This window comes from Podarcis filfolensis (assembly GCF_964270895.1).
Source record: "Podarcis filfolensis genome assembly, chromosome: 17".
NCBI lineage: Eukaryota > Metazoa > Chordata > Lepidosauria > Squamata > Lacertidae > Podarcis > Podarcis filfolensis.
The window spans coordinates 33884772-33902037 of record NC_139621.1 but is presented as its reverse complement, the minus strand read 5'-3'; the positions used below and the strand labels follow the sequence as shown (position 1 = coordinate 33902037).

Sequence of the window (17266 nt, the reverse complement as noted above, 5' to 3'; positions counted from 1 at the left end):
CTACAGACCCCTTGTGGTGAAAATATATACAATAAGAAAAATGTATTTTAGCTCAGCTCTCTGTAAGGTTAAGAGGTCATTTTAAGACTCATGTCCAGACAGAGGCACAGCAAAAACGTATACCCAGCCCACAACAGCGGTTGGAAATTTGCATTTCCTATCTACGTTGCAATGCAAATGGAAATATGCTTTCTATCCTCAGTGTGTGTTGCAAGCAGGGTTGCACATCACAACCACATTCATACTGCTTGAGATGAAGGAAACTCCTGTGCAAGAGCCTCTCTCCTTTGCTGTTTCTGGGTAGTATTTGAAAACACATGTAAGATGCAGTTATTGCAGGTTCTTAATCTGCATTGGGAGCCTAGCTTTGCAACCTACCCATTACAGAATATATTCCAGCTGGTTCCATGCTGAATTTGTCATCAGTTTTCCTCTTCCTTCATACATCAGGTCTGTCTTTTCCCCTAAGCCACACATACATGGTAATTCATTTAAATGTCCATCCTTCACCATCCAAAAAAAACCCAAGCAAACCTCAAATGTTCAAAAAACGTTGTGAAAGTAAATCAGGAATTGGGGGGGGGGGTGTGACATTTGTGGCGTCACAGAAACTAGCCAATAGGCACCATCCACAGCTCCATTTGAAATCAACTGTGCTGGAAACTGGCAGAAAGCTTGCCTTAGGAGAGAAAAATATATGTGTCTGTATTAAACATATGGGCATTCTCAGACTGGCTTGGCTGCTCTAAAATATGTTTTTCTTCACCCTAAATTTGTATGTGTTTTGTTTTCAGTCTTTCCCTACTGGATTGCTTCCAGATTATCAGTTTTTTGTGGGAGAGATTCAAGTGCATACAAGAAATTTAGGGTTGCAGAATCAACGTGGATCAGTGCACTCTGTCACCCTGGTCCAAGAAACCACTTTTTTAATTAAAAAAAGCAGCAGCAGACTTTTTGCAGTTAGGAAAGTGACAGAGAAATGCAGTGAAAAGTGTGGGATGAATGCATGATTCACAGGAAGATGTATAAAAACCGCACACAAGCAAATCAGAATGAATGGTCAATAAGGAATGGATGAGTCTAATTTCCACAGAACTTTGTGCAAGCGACTCAGGATGACTGCTCAATAAACACATCATCTGGAGGAGCCCCTAGTCTGTGTATCCAAACCCTGCAAAAGGGAACACAATCAAGTTATGGCAACTGTTGATACTGGTGGTTTAATATGGGTAGGAAATGGCTCCAAGAGACAGATACATTAAGGGGTCAAGATAAAACCATGAAGGACAAGACACACTGGAGAGTTCTGTTTTGCTTTGTGTCGATTGACAGGCTTTATCAGAGACGTTGCAGTTTGGGAACTAAATCTTTCCGTTTGTTTCCAGACAGGAAAACTTGACCCGCATTACCCTCGCATCTGTGGGCACAAAGGGAATGTTTTAGACATTAAGTGGAACCCTTTCGATGACTTTGTAATAGCCTCGTGCTCTGAAGATACCACTGTAAGTTTTGGGAACCTCTGGAGCGATATAACCCCTGTCAGGTGCAGACAGAAGGCGGCCCAGTTTCCTAACTATGGTTAGAAGATCGAGATTATCCCATAGGCTCACCGCCTTTCCTTTCATAGCTGTAGTTAGTGTTAAGTCAGCACTGTTCTAACCATGGTTAAAGGTAAAGGGACCCCTGACCATTAGGTCCAGTCGTGGCCGACTCTGGGGTTGCGGCGCTCATCTCGCTTTATTGGCCGAGGGAGCCAGCGTACAGATTCTGGGTCATGTGGCCAGCATGACTAAACCACTTCTGGCGAACCAGAGCAGCGCACAGAAACGCCATTTACCTTCCCGCCGGAGTGGTACCTATTTATCTAATTGCACTAGTGTGCTTTCGAACTGCTAGGTTGGCAGGAGCAGGGACAGAGCAACGGGAGCTCACCCCGTTGCGGGGATTCGAACTGCTGACCTTTTGATCAGCAAGTCCTAGGCTCTGTGGTTTAACCCACAGCGCCACCCGCGTCCCCCTAACCATGGTTAGCTCAAACCAAAGCCGGCAAATATGTTTCCGGTTGTGGTTGCCTGCTGTAGAGTGGATGTAACCACACTGAAAACGCTGGTGTGAGCTTAACACTGGTTAGTGATTCAGAATTCAAGAGAGAGGTAGGAGCACGTAAGGCATCAAGGTGTTTTTGATGATGATGGAGACCGGGCCGCAACATGTTTACACTAGTTCTAAAGGCCTCATCATTTGCTAGGAAGGTTCCATGGGACAGCTGATAAAGTAACAAGGAGATACTGTTGTTGGAGCAGTCGGTTTGGATGTTAGAGCCAGGTTTAACTTGACTGAGTTCATAAGGTTGTTGCGAGGCCAGAATGCCATTCTTTGGAAGCAGGGTGAGAAATGCAAATAAATACTTCAGTTGAGTGGGTCACTTCTTAAGGTCCTGGTTTGGCGCTTCCACCCTAAAGTGGCAATGCAGGAAGTGAGACAGATCAGATGCCCGCCCCCCTTTTGGGGGGGGGGGGCAATGGAAAGCACAACTCTCAGTGTGCAGATGGAACATCTCTCTTGACTTGATGTTACCTTTGTTTGTGCACAGAAACTTGGTGGCCCACATGGTGGAAACAAGGGACAGGATGGATTCCTAGACTGTGAGGGTTGGATATGCACTGGGTGCGCATTGATCCTGCCCCTCTGCCACCCCCTGCAAACCATCTCTCCATCCCACATTCCTTTACCCTCAACTATTGATTAAGACTTATTAGTCCTGATTGCTGCTGCTAATGGCAGGTGTTGATTAACGGAGCCGGCTTAAAGTCTCTGCACTACTGTGTCTCTTAGGTTAAAGTCTGGAACATTCCTAACCACTTACTCACAACAAACATCACAGAGGCACAGAAGGAGCTTCTTGGTCATTCGCGAAGGGTGGGACTCATTGAATGGCACCCAACTGCGAGCAACATCCTTTTCAGCACTGGCTATGATTACAAAGTGAGTCAGGGTCTTGTTAACCTTCACTTCAAGCATCAAAATGCTGTTGTTCTATTCTGCTTCCATGGGGGGTCTTGGGCAGAGTATCTGAGGTGTGTGAAATGAAGGAGAGGATATAACCCTCTGCCAAACTAGAGGATTTTGCCTCATAGTTACTTCCTGCCTTCCAAAACATGGTGGCCACAGTCTACTCCCAGCATGCATAGAGAACACAAAGCAAGAGAGGGGTAAAAATGCGGGGGGGGGGGGGGAATGGATAAGCCGGCCCGGAATTGCCTAGCAGGATGTTCCCACAACTTGTTTCTTTAGATTATGTGTATGTATGTGTGTGTTTGTGTGTAGGGAGGTGGCTTGTTGTTATTTGTGCAAAGCACCATATAAGCCTGAATTGCAAATAAATATGCCACAGTTCTGCAAGACCACAGAGTGTGGTATTGGTTGCAGAATTCAGGTGCAGAATTGTAGAGTTGGAAGAGACCCTGAGGATCATCTAGTGATTCTAGTCCAATCCCTGCCATGCAGGAACATGCAGCTGTCCCATATAAAGGTCAAACCTGCAACGTTGGCATTATCAGCACCACGCTCTAACCAGCTGAACTATCCATGTCAAATAAGAACCTCGATCTTCATCAAAGCCAGCAACAAATTGGGATTTTCTAGTCCTTAATGGTTGCAAAGAAATGAAGTAAAAGTGGGTGGTGATGTCTCCTGAAACTTCACAAGCCAGATTCATTGCTGGATATAGTTTTCAGTGTTCAGGGGCTGGAGCATTTGCACCCCATGCAGCCGCCTGTCCTTCCCCGTGGCTAGCAGAAGCTGCATAGATTTTGCCCAGTCAAGCTGAACAGGGAAAATCATGGAAATGTGCTGTGTACAATTTGTCCAAGTTGCATAGCGTTGGGAGTAGTCATTGTTCTTTTTGTCCATTGTCTGCACTGTGGGTGGAGAGCGCGGGAAACATAAACGAACGCACCTCTCTTTGCCTTCAGATCATGATCTGGAACCTTGACACCAAAGAGTCTGTAATTCAGACCCCGGTGAAGACAATCCACTTCCACACGGACGTCATTCTTTCCATGTCGTTCAACACAGACGGGAGCCTCTTGGCCACGGCCTGCAGGGACAGGAAAATAAGGCTCATTGACCCACGAGCAGGAACTGTCTTACAGGTATGCAGGGCTGGTGAGATTGATTAGCGCCACGCGGGAAGACCACTTGCTGTTAGTTTTAGGTGGCTAAAAGGATGTTCTCTCCTGTGCACAGGAGAAGGATAGGTCTGCAGGCCAGAAGGTGGGGTGCATCTTTCTCTGAAACAGCAGGGTCTAGAGTAGAAGATCTAGCTTAGATCCTACACCAGGTTTACATCTGGGGACATAAACCAGAGCTGCTGTCATTTACAGCCTTATTCTGTTCTGCAGCTGGGCAGCACTTTCAAAGTTAGCTTCTCCTGTGTGGTGTAGTGGTTAAGAGCGGTGGACTTGTAATCTGGTGAACCCGGTTCGCTTCCCCGCTCTTCCACATGCAGCTGCTGGGTGACCTTGAGCTAGTCACACTTCTCTGAAGTCTCTCAGCCCCACTCACCTCACAGAGTGTTTGTTGTGGGGGAGGAAGGGAAAGGAGAATGTTAGCTGTTTTGAGACTCCTTAAAGGGAGTGAAAGGCGGGATATCAAATCCAAACTCCTCTTCTTCTGCTGCTCCTGAATCACGATGAATTGATTCTGAATTGGAATCACAATGCTTTTTCACATTGGATGGGCTGTCAACCTAGCTTGATATAAGCAGTTTAGGAGTGGGAAGGTGACTCGGCTGCTGTCCATGACATTAAGATCGTCACTTGACTGCTTGCAGTTACTGTATTTTTCGCTCTATAAGACACACCAGACCACAAGACGCACCTGGTTTTTGGAGGAGGAAAACAAGAAAAAAAATATTCTGAATCTCAGAAGCCAGAACAGCAAGAGGTATCGCTGTGCAGTGAAAGCAGCAATCCCTCTTTCTGTTCTGGCTTCTGGGATAGCTGCGCAGCCTGCATTTGCTCCATAAGATGCACACACATTTTCCCTTACTTTTTATAGGAGGGGAAAAGTGAGTCTTATAGAGCAAAAAATACGGTACCTTATCTTTCAGGTGGGGAGTGTCAATCAAGCTTAGATGGGTTGGTGGGCCCAATGTCCCTCCCCGAAGGCCGCCTTGGGGCTATGCCTGTTATTTTGCACCATAATCGCCACATTTTGAGGGAGGCAGAAGTCAGTCATAGGCCAGTCAGTTCATTTCTAAAGTAACCCCCTCATTATTCAGCATCCAGCCTGATGCACTGTCCTGGACTGGATGCACTCACAGGAATAGTGGAAGAGAACCACACAGGGAGAAGGCTGAGAGCTTAGGGAGTGGTGGGACGATGACGAGTAATCAGAGGGAGAAGATTGGGAAGAGCTGGTGTCAGAAGCTAAAGGGGTAACAGGGCTTAGTGTGCTAAGACGGTCTGTGGCTGAGAGAAGTCGAGAATCAGAAGTGGAAGCTGGTGAGTGGGAGGCCAAGAGGCAGAGATGAGTCAAGTGGGCGAAGAAGCAAGGATGTTTTCCCCTTGTGCTGCAACAAGATACCCTCCTCTCTGGTCTCCCAGAACCAGAAGAGGCATGAAGTGGGAAGAACAAGGCATGCAGGTGCAGTCTCTGATTGTTTGGGGGAGGGAAACCTGGAAAGGAGACATAGACGGCTGTGGGGAGACAGGAACCTTTAGTCTGGGCAATTGATCCATGGGGCAAGAACTACTGGGGATGAGCTGCTGTGCTCATTAGGCTTGACGCTCAGCCAAGTCTGTGCAGATCCTATTCTTGCTAATAAAGAGTTAACTTCAACAGGCAGGGTGTGATTTACTGCTGGCTTGCTCCTGTCACTTATCTACCCGGGATCCTGATTCCCAGTTACCCTCTTCATTGCTCCTGTGAAGTGTTTCTGTGTCCCAAGGCCTGTGCTACACACTGCTGATTTAAGTGGAATACGCAAGAGGGTCCTGCAAGAGAAGCCTTTAAGAGGACAGTCCTCTATGTAGTTTTCTAGCTCAGATGATTCATCAGTTGGTGTGTAATGTGATCGTTCCCCAGGAGCACACTGGCGTTCCCCAAGAGGCCTGACAAGCCCTGCCTTGACAGTCTACCTTAAATTAGTCTGGTATGGCTTCCAAATCATATACAGTGGTACCTCAGGTTAAGTACTTGGTTCGTTCCGGAGGTCCATTCTTAACCTGAAGGACCACTTTAGCTAATGGGGCCTCCTGCTGCTGCCGCGCCGCCGGAGCACGATTTCTGTTCTCATCCTGAAGCAAAGTTCTTAACCCGAGGTAATATTTCTGGGTTAGCGGAGTCTGTAACCTGAAGCGTATGTAACCCGAGGTACCACTGTATTGCTGCATCAGCTGTACAGGGAGATAAGCGAATGCTGTGAATTTTGATGGTGGAGGGTTTTCAAAACTTCAGACAATAGGCAGGTGCAGATGGATTTCACTGAAAGAAGCAGCATTTGGTGTGCTTGATTTCCTCTGAGTAACACGCCATGTCTTCTTGCAGGAAGCAAACAACAAGTCTCACAGAGTGAATAAAGTTTTGTTTCTAGGAAACATGAAAAAGCTGCTCTCCACGGGGACATCGAGGTGGAACAACAGGCAAATTGCACTATGGGATCAGGTGAGTTGCTCAACAAACCACTTCAGGCACTTGCCACGCTAATGGTTCCATCACAGATCAACACTTTAGCTCTGTCTCTCTCTCTGCTGTTTAGGCCGTGCGCACACACTAAATCTTTAAAGCTCATTCAAACATAGTATCAATAAACAGCTATGTGCTTTTTAAAAGACATCTGAAGGCAGCCCTGTTCAGGGAAGCTTTTAGTGTGTGATGTTGTATTGTGCTTTTAGTATATATTTTGTTGTTGGGAGCCGCCCAGAGTGGCTGGGGAAACCCAGCTAGATGGACAGCAAGCAAGCAAACAAACAAATCAAAGCAATTATGAACAGAGATGTGCAAAGAGCTTCTCTCTGTGAGAGAGTACAACAGTGGCTGATGTGGGGCATGGCATGCCTGCGCCATTTTGTGTCACTTTCCCTGCTCTTTTAGATGTGGCAGCCATTTTGTTTTATGCCAGGCCCCCACAGCAGCCATTTTGTGACTGGTACAAACGCCCTATGTGCCCAGTGGCCCCAAAAAGGTTGGCGGCCCCTGCTCTAAATCCTTCTGGAACTGCATTTGTTGTTCTTGTTGTGTTTTGCCACTTTATAGCTGTAGTTTCTGGTTTCCTCACGCAGGGTGACCTTTCCGTGCCTTTAGTAGAGGAGGATATGGACGGTTCCTCGGGTCTCTTGTTTCCTTTCTATGACTCGGACACACACATGCTGTATGTGCTGGGCAAGGTGAGTCCTTGCCCTTGCTACAGAGTCTTAAGTATGTGGGCAAGACTATAAATAAAACTTGTGCGATAACTAGATTCCCAGGCCTGGCTGTTGAAACCGCTCTCCACGTGGAACGGGCATTTGAGCGAGTTAAGAACGGTGGCAGGATTCTTTAGCTGGGGACCATGAAATGTCTTCGCCCAAATGGTGTGTCGGGAGCCAAGCACACCCTTCTCTTGGATACAACACTGCGCTCTTGTCTCTCACATTATCTCTAGGGCGACGGGAACATCAGGTACTACGAGATAAGTCCGGAGAAGCCATACCTAAATTACCTGATGGAGTACCGCTCCCCTTTGCCCCAGAAAGGAATCGGTGAGCTTGCAGCCATTTTCATTGCTGGTGATGTGCGATAAAGGGGTGTCCGTGAGCAACCGATAGGGCAAGAGGCAGCTGGTCATGGGAAGATAATGGGCCTCGGTCTGTTCCTCGTTCCCTTCAGTTTTGTTACAGCTGTACAATGTGGCTGAGGTTCTTCCTTTCGCCGCATCCCTTTTGCCACTGATGGATTTTCATCAGAGAACTATTGCTTTACTTCAGGCTGTTCAAAAATACCATTCTAAGAGGCCTTTATTTTCTCCCCCCCCTCCATTCTTTAGCTGTGTACACAGCATACAAAGCATACAAGGCTTCCCCCCCCCCAATAATCCTGGGAACTGTAGTTTAGCTCTTCACAAAGCTACAATTCCCAGCAGAGTTCCCAGGGGGGAAGCAGTGTCTTTTAACTGGGCTTTAAACACATGGTGTGCATGAAGCTTCCATCTGAATATGAAACTGCACCATAGAGCAACCATTTTCAGTTCCAACTAACAGACCTCCTTCTCTGGGGGTGCAAAGGGGAGGGATTGCTTGGCTATAGCCCAGCCGAATCCTCAGTCTCTTTAAACAGCCCCCCAACTGCAGAGGAGGAGGTTGTAGCTGTTGGCATTTTCTAGTTAAAACGCTCCGTAGACGTTAATACTGAATCTCTGTTGGAAGAGCACACTTTGCCCTGGATGTAATTACATGGAGACACTGAGTTTAGGAAAATAAGAAAGTTACTTTTATTACAGGAAATGCATGTTTGAGAGAAAAGATCCTGGTTCTGTGTGTCTAAGGTAGAGACACAAAGGATGTCTCTCCTCTCGAGGAGAAAAGCAAAGGAGGAGGAAATGAGTAGGGTGTGTCATTTTAGGGGGTGAATTTAATTTTTGCAAATTTCTTCAGTGAGAGGGTCTTAAAAATATGCTTTCGAGTGTGAGGAATTCAAACCCGCTATTCTTTTTGTGATCAGACAATGTTTAGCTTGGTCCGTCTATGTTTGGTGAAGAGGCACAAAAACTGCTTTTGGAAAACCAAAGAATTTTAATTTTACCTTCTGAAAATGTCAGTCAATGCCCAATAATAATAATAACAATAATAATAGCTACACGTACTTAGTCATTTTTAATGATTACTATGCAATGTTACACAGTTTTACTTCCCAAGCAAAACTGAATAGCTCAGTAGATTAGAGCATGGTGCTGATTATGCCAAGGTCGCAGGTTTGATCCCCAAATGCGACAGCTGCATATTCCTGCAATACGGATGATCCTCAGAATCCCTTCCAACTCTACAGTTCTATGATTCTAAATTATATTAACGTAGCCAAAATATCTTTTGAATCCCCAAGTCATGCTGCAACTTTTCAGAAACCCTCATTTTGGAATTTGGAAGTTGAAAAATTCAACAAGCCCTAGGAAACGAGATCAGCAACCCTGAGAGGTCTAACGCCTGAGAGAAGGTCAGCACAGATTAGGTTGGAAAGGACAGTCTAAAACAGGATCTTCCACCCAGGCTTTCCCAAGCAAACACATCAGCCTCCACTGCAAGCTGAGTTGCATCCCAACACTTCTCAACAGTAGCTCTGGGCTTTTCCTGACGCAAGTCACTTCCCGCTTGCTACTGTAGATTTTGCTGCAAAGCAAACGAAGGGTGAGGCAGCGAGACCAGCAGAGAAAAACGGAGTGGCTGTTAAAGAGACAGGAGAGTTTCCCAACTTGTTCCCACATCAGGTTGGAGACAGAGGCAGCTACGTTTAAGAGGAGTTGGGTGGGAGAAAAAAAATTGCACAGAGAGGGAAGCAGTGTGTTCTGTGATGGTTGGAGAAAGACAATGTCGTCAGTGCTGGATGGGAGGTAAAGACATAAGAGGCCAACCCCACTCCCTGCTCTCAGTTTCCCCCCTCTACAAGTCTCCCTGCATGTTCGTAGAGGAAGAGGAGCAGCTGGAGTTTTAGGCCCCATGTTAAGGATCTCGTAAGTGCCTCCCTCAGTCAGTGGCCCATCTAGTCCAGCATTCTGCTTTTGCAGTGGCCAACTAGATGTTGTGGGAAACTTGTAACCAGAAATGGAGCTCTGCACTTGTGCTTCCTCACAAGTGGTAAGTCATACCTCGGGTTACAGACACTTCAGGTTGCGTTTTTCGGGTTATGGACCCGCCAAAACCCAGAAGTACCAGAACGGGTTACTTCCAGGTTTCGGCGGTTGCCCATGCGCAGAAGCACTAAATTGCGCTTTGCGCATGCACAGAAGCGCCGAATCGCAACCTGTGCGTGCGCAGACGCACTGCTGCGGGTTGCGAACGTGTATCCCACACGGATCAAGTTTGCAACCCGAGCGTCCACTGTATTCAGAAACTTACTGCCTCCAGCAGTAGAGACAGAACATGACCATCATGGCTAGTGGCCATTGTTAGTTTTATCAATGCCTCAATCATTTTAGCTGCACTTCCCTGAACCTTTTCCAGCTTTTGGAGGTCAGGCGGCGAGATCTGTTCACAGTATTCCGAATGCAGTCACACCACAGATTTGCATAATGGGATTGTGGTAATTGCCAGTTTTATTAGCAGTGTTGGCCAGTGCATGTCTAGTTTCACGCTGCCATAACACTTATCCCCACTTCCCCGGTCTTTAGGTTTCATGCCAAAGAGGGGTCTGGATGTCTCTTCCTGCGAGATCTTCCGATTCTACAAACTGATCCCAGCCAAGTACATGATAGAGCCAGTGTCTATGATAGTTCCGCGTCGGGTGAGTGAATCTCTCCTGGCTTTCTCCGGGTGGCTTCTAAACAGGGCTGGGGGGGGCGGCGGCACTTGCTCAGACGTAAGCCAGTGTGCTCTGGTATCTCTCTGCAGTCTGAATCGTACCAGGAAGACATCTACCCGATGACAGCTGGAGCCCAGCCAGCCCTGACGGCACAAGAATGGCTAAGCGGCAGTAATAAAGGTCAGTGAGACCCAAAGGGCCTGAATCAAAACGATGTCCTCCTCTCTCTGGTCTGCATCATGTTAACGGCAGAACTAGAGGATCAGGTGAGCGACACACCTGTAGGAGCATTGCTAGGTTTGAGCGGGGACCCTGCGCAAGGCGCCCTTCAAGCACCAACCTCCCATATTTCTCACTGTCCTCCCCACCTCCCTGCCTGGCTTTGCAGTTCCCATAGTGACAAGTGCTTTCTCTTGAAACCACTTGGTGTAACTGGAAACTGCTCGGATAGCTCCGTCGGTCGAGCATGAGACTCTTAACCTCACGGTTGTGGTTTTGAGCCCCATGTCGGACAAAACATTCCTGTGTTGTAGGGGGTTGGACGAGATGACCCTTGTGATCCCTTACAGTTCTATGGCAGGTGTGCTTCCCTGCCCATCACCTGAATGGCAGTACAGTCATACCTCGGGTTACAGACGCTTCTGGTTGTGTTTTTTCAGGTTACAGACCGCCGGAAGTACTGGAACAGGTTACTTCCGAGCTTCGGCGGTTACACATGTGCAGAAGCCCTAAATCGTGCTTTGCGCATGTGCAGAAGCGCCGAATCGCAACCCGTGTGTGCGCAGACGTGCATCCCGCACAGATCACATTCGCGACCTGAGCATCCACTGTATGAGCACACCTTGCTCCCGCTGAGGAGCTCATCATACGCTCAGTTGTTCCTTTGTAGCCATGTTGGTACCTACCCAACACTGGACATCAGTGGATGACAGGTATCGGGCAGGCAGATGTGGTTTAGGGGAAACAACCTCGTGGGCCAAAGGAGGCCTAGCAGGCCAAATTTGGCTCGTGGTCTGGAGATTCCCTGCCCCTGCTTTAAGCATGAGCAACGTTGAGACATGAAGCTACGGAAATGTAGGCCCTGCACTGCTGCAGTGAATGTGTAACGGTCACCTGAGACAGTCTCTTAAGGCTTGAGTCTCTTAAGTCTGCAAGGCTTGAGTCCTTGGAGCTCTGGTGCATGGAAGAATCATTCTCTTTTGGCCTAGCCAAAGAAATTGGGCAAAATGAGAGAAAAAAACTATGTATTGTTACATCACCCAGGACCTGTTTGAGGGCAAGAGCGCAATGGCACCTTCACCCACACTGTACCGGCACCGGTTGAGGGCCCCATTGCGCTTTGGCCCTCAAACTGAGGGAGGAACGAGCTGCTGGGGCCGATGCAGCTCATTCTTCCCTCAGTGTGCCAAGGGTTGGCGGCAGAGGGACTTTCTCCGCCGCCAGAGGCCCGGTGTATGCAAGAACGAGCTGCATCAGCTTTGGTCCTGTGAGGTGCCGGGGTGAAACAGCCGCTGCTCCGCCGACAGAGCTGAGGCAGATTCACTCTGGTGCCTCATGGGGCTAGTTCCTCCCTCCGCTTTTCAACATCACAGTGTATCACTATATCAGGATGTTTGGCTGGTGATACGTCACAGTGTTGAAAATCTCATACCGCCCAGCCCTAGTTGTGTGTACTTTCTCTAGTGCAGAGTACAGTGCTACCTCGGGTTACACACGCTTCAGGTTACATACGCTTCAGGCTACAGACTCCGCTAACCCAGAAATTGTACCTCGGGTTAAGAACTGTGCTTCAGGATGAGAACAGAAATTTTGCTCTGGCGGCGCAGCGGCAGCGGGAGGCCCCATTAGCTAAAGTGGTGCTTCAGGTTAAGAACAGTTTCAGGTTAAGAACGGACCTTTGGAACAAATTAAGTACAGTGGTACCTCGGGTAAAGTACTTAATTCGTTCCAGAGGTCTGTTCTTAACCTAAACTGTTCTTAACCTGAAGCACCACTTTAGCTAATGGGGCCTCCTGCTGCTGCCGCGCCGCCGGAGCCCGATTTCTGTTCTTATTTTGAAGCAAAGTTCTTAACCTGAAGCACTATTTCTGGGTTAGCGGAGTCTGTAACCTGAAGCGTATGTAACCTGAAGCGTATGTAACCCGAGGTACCACTGTATATCAGTCCTCACAGGCTTCACTACTGGAATGAGTGAAATCTTTCTGTCATTCACTGGCCTGGCTGTAAAAACCTCTGTGAGTCTTCAGAGTCTGTTCTGAAATCCTCTGATCTTCCTGATCTTTGTGCCAAATGCTCCTTCCTGTCGCCCGCAGGCCCCGTCTTGATGTCTCTGAGACCAGGCTCCGTCATCTTGAACTCTTTGCCACCACTCTCTGCGAAGGAGGCAGTGCTGGAAGCCACAGAGCCTGCCCAGCTGCGGACCAGGGTGGCAGACATCATTGAAAAGCCAAGCAGGGTGCAAGAGAGATGGGGGTACTGGAAGGCCGAGGAGAGGGGGCCAGAAGACAGGAAAATTGGGCTGTCAAACGGCTTTGATGTTTTTGAGTGTCCTCCGCCCAAAACAGAAAACGAGGTATGATTGTCTGACAAAGAGAAGAAGCCTTGTTGGCAAGTCAAGATGAGCAGCTTAAAGTGGGTGCTACCGCTCTGGCGGGAAGCTAAATGGTGTTTCCATGCGCTGCTCTGGTTAAACCACAGAGCCTAGGACTTGCCGATCAGAAGGTCTGCGGTTCGAATCCCCACGACGGGGTGAGCTCCCGTTGCTCGGTCCCTGCTCCTGCCAACCTAGCAGTTCGAAAGCACTTCAAAGTGCAAGTAGATAAAATGATAAATAGGTACCGCTCCGGTGGGAAGGTAAACGGCGTTTCCGTGCGCTGCTCTGGTTTGCCAGAAGCGGCTTAGTCATGCTGGCCACATGACCCAGAAGCTGTACGCCGGCTCCCTTGGCCAGTAAAGCAAGATGAGCGCCGCAACCCCAGAGTCGGTCACCACTGGACCTAATGGTCAGGGGTCCCTTTACCTTTACCTAAGCTGGAAATTGGCTAGCTGGGAGTCCAGAGCAAGGAAAGTCCCCTTTCTCAGGGTGTGCAAAGCAGTACAAGGAGTGAAGGCTTGCCCAGTTGGGCAAGGCGCCAATACAGCTTGTTCCTCCCTCTGCATATTTAAATTGCTCAACTGAGGAGTGTGCAGCTGCCCTTGCCTCAGTTGAGCAGTTAAAGGAGACCCCAGCCCAGCGCTGGCTTCTGCAAGCCGATGGTGGGGTGGGGGCTCTGTAAAACTGCTCAGATGAGGGGAGCACATTTGCCACTCCCCGCAGCAAGCAGTTAAAGGAGCCCCAATGTTTCTCCCGCTTGTGGGCAAGCTGCGAGAGCACCGGGGCTGTTTCAGCTAGGGAGGGGAAACCTTCCTGATTCCCCAGCTGAGCTGCGCAAACAAGCTGCATTGTCCCAGCCTGCAAGCCTGGGTGAAACCTCCTCAGCTCTCTAGGTGAGAGCTGGGGCGGTTTCACCTGGTGTCTCGCAGGCAGAGGCCAGTGCATCTTTTCTTCCAACATCGCGGCATATCACCAGACCACGCTGTTTGGCTGGCGATACACCGTGATGTTGAAAAGCTGATATTGGCCAGCCCTACTGGGGTGGGTAGTAAAAGGTAAAGGTAAAGGGACCCCTGACCATTAGGTCCAGTTGTGGCCAACTCTGGGGTTGCTGCGATCATCTCGCTTTATTGGCCGAGGGAGCCGGCGTACAGCTTCCGGGTCATGTGGCCAGCATGACTAAGCCGCTTCTGGCGAACCAGAGCAGCACACAGAAACGAAACACCGTTTACCTTCCCACCAGAATGGTACCTATTTATCTACTTGCACTTTGACATGCTTTCGAACTGCTAGGTTGGCAGGAGCAGGGACCGAGCAACGGGAGCTCACCCCGTCGCGGGGATTCGAACCGCCGACCTTCTGATCGGCAAGTCCTAGGCTCTGTGGTTTAGCCCACAGCGCCACCCGCGGGGAGAGCACTAATATTTTTCAACCCAAGACCCACATTCGCAGTCTGCCAGCCCTCCAGTGGGACTCATGCACACGCAGCCTGCACATATATCACACCCATACAGAGCCATTCCACCTCCCAGAACTGAGATAATTTCAGTACTCCAGAGCAGGGGCTTCCAAACTGCGGCTGAGCTTCATTCATGCGGTCTGTGTTGTGTCTGCTAAGGACGGCAGGCACAGCGCCTTCTCCATCATTCTTAGAAACCGATGGTCCATCCAGGTGAGCGGGACATGTGAGAAGTGATGGGGCGGGAGACCATTGAATATTGTGGAGAGGATTAGCAACACAAAAGAGTGAGCAGGAGGAAGCAGTGAGAAAAAAGTCAGTGTGGAATTCTAACTGTAATGCAACAAAATGAAATGCAAGAAATAAAATATGATTAAAAATCCTACAGCATCTAGCACAGGGCATTACAATTCTTACAGGAGGCAGAAAAATCATTTAGTGGTCCGCCAGGACCCTCGCCAATTTTCAAGTGGTTCATGGGGCAGGGGGAGGTTTGGCCACCAGTCCTTTGGAGGAACTTGCATGGCTTAAAATTACTAATGAAGGCTCATTAACTTTGGCATACTTAGGGAAACTTGTAAAATTCTCAAGCCTCTTATATACTGAGTTCTTTCCCCCTAGTCATGAGAAATGAAACCTCTCCCATCGTACCCTTGGGATCAGTTTTGGCACAGCTACAGCTAAACAACCCACCACCATTAGGAGCAGGTCAGGGTACCCTGGAAACAGAAAAAGATGTTTCACCAGCACTTGGGAAATATCACAGCGTTCCTTCCTGTTTCTGGAGCACTCGATGTCTTGCTCTCAATGGCTGTGGCTTGCTCAGCACTGCACAAGCTGGGGCAACCCAGTCAGATGGGCAGGGTATAATTATTTTTTGATTAATTAGCTGCACTCACCTTTGGGGCTGCCAGGGCCTCTTAAAATGTCTTACCAGAGTCACGAGTTTGGCCACCGCTGATCTATACAGTTTCAAATAGACGTCGGATTGTTAAAAAAATCGTGGTGGCTATAGACAGCATAGTGACTTGTGAAACCTTTGCTTTCCAGCTGCTGCAGATGTTTTACCGGCAGCAGGAAGAAATCCGGAGGCTCCGCGAACTGACGATTCAGCGGGACGTGCAGATCAAACAGCTGGAGCTGGAGATTAAAAACCTTCGCATGGATTCTGGCAGGTTCTGACGGGACGTCGCTTGGCAGCCTTTGGAAGGCGGTTCAGACTCCAGGACAATGGTTGCCTCCAAGTACTACTGCGGGGAGATTTTGGATTAGGAGGACTTGAGATCTTATAGGCAACTCATTGCCTGCCTCAAGTGCCCATTTTCTGGAAGCCAGAGGCCGCTGGGATTCTTACGGGTGCTTTGTTTACTAGTCGCCTTCTTCGAACCAGAGAACGAACTGCTTTGAAAGTGGCCCAAGAGTCACTCTGGGAAGTCTCAGTGTGAAAGCAGAGGCTCCATCAGCTCCCTTGTGCCTGTGTGTGCCTGGTACTTCATTGAGGAGCAGCGAGGGCATCTTCCAAGTCCCCAGTGCCCATCTGAGCTTGGCCTTGTGGTGGTTTTGACTCATCCAGGCTGTCCAGCAATGAACCGTTGCAACATGAAGGCGAAGTGGCTCAGGACTCTTCTCTGTTCCTCCCCAGAGCTGAACAGAGCAGGCTGTTTCTACACTGAATTACTTTTGTCTCTTTTGTGGTCGATGATGGTTTGGGGGGGGCATGTCTAAGTCATCCGCTCCCTTAGTTTTATGGGTTTTTCTTTGCAAATATGGTTGCACTCAAGAGGTGAGGAGCAAAGAAATGGGAGTCTGTAATCAGTAAAGGCAAAATCAGGAATGTAGGTTTGTTTGGTTATAAAGGGGAACTAATTTCAAAAGCCAAGCTTTTGAAAGGGATGTTTCATTGTTGAGCCTCGTGAGGCAGACCAGGTCGTAACCAGAGCGTATCTGCAGCTCCTGTCAATACACAGTCATCTTTTAACTTCACTCATAATATTTCCCCAGAATCACTTCATGCCTTAAGCCAACAATAGACTGAGGACCAATTCTCTGAACTGGCTTCCTTCCAGTTGCCTCAAACCCAACCTTCCACTAGTTCCTTCTTCCCACTTTTCCACTAAATATTGTTGCCAGAATTAACATGGGACATTGCAGGGCAGTGTCCAGAAAGGAGTTCAGACATCCACTTTCCAGCTCATCTTATAGAATATTCCGTCCTTCCCCATTTCATCTGGTTCAGAGCCTGTTTCTAGGACTACGCTTTTGCAAAACCACAAGGCTCTTCTTTCAAACCGTTTCCCATCTTCTGCTCCGATACCTACGACCAATGCTTTGCCTGATCTTCCATTGCCTGCCGATTCCCACACAAGTCTATGCAAAGCACTGCCATCCGTGTAATTCTCCTTCCTGGTCTCGGGGCTGACAACCCGAAATATCCAAAGACTGTGAAGCCCTGGGACAGCGAAGGGATGAGTCTTTGGGAGCAGGGGGGGGGGGGGATGAGTCTTCTGGCGGGATAACTTTAAAGCACTTCTCCCTAAGTCCTGAAAGTTAAGACCTGTTGCTGAAAAACAAAAAAATGGTTGGGTTCCTGCGATGTCAGGAGCTGGGGCTTGAAGAAACACAAGCAGCCCTGCTCATAATAAAAACATAAAACCCCGTTGCCCTGGCTAGTTCGGGAAAACTCAAGAGTCATAGAATAGAATCATAGAGTTGGAAGAGAC

At 48.5% G+C, this 17266-nt stretch overlaps 1 protein-coding gene across 3 annotated transcripts in view; it reads left to right on the top strand.

Annotated features, from left to right (window-relative positions):
* The window catches only part of CORO2A (coronin 2A), a 65661-nt gene that overhangs the window by 46170 nt on the left and 2225 nt on the right, over nt 1–17266 (top strand). For all 3 annotated transcript variants that reach the window (XM_083593546.1, XM_083593547.1, XM_083593548.1), the window contains exons 3-12: nt 1386–1502; nt 2836–2985; nt 3975–4154; nt 6553–6669; nt 7287–7391; nt 7649–7745; nt 10364–10476; nt 10584–10674; nt 12807–13066; nt 15597–17233. In XM_083593546.1, the coding sequence (XP_083449672.1) occupies nt 1386–1502; nt 2836–2985; nt 3975–4154; nt 6553–6669; nt 7287–7391; nt 7649–7745; nt 10364–10476; nt 10584–10674; nt 12807–13066; nt 15597–15728 (1362 nt within the window). In that variant the 3' untranslated portion in view covers nt 15729–17233. The remainder of the gene's footprint in view (nt 1–1385; nt 1503–2835; nt 2986–3974; nt 4155–6552; nt 6670–7286; nt 7392–7648; nt 7746–10363; nt 10477–10583; nt 10675–12806; nt 13067–15596; nt 17234–17266) is intronic.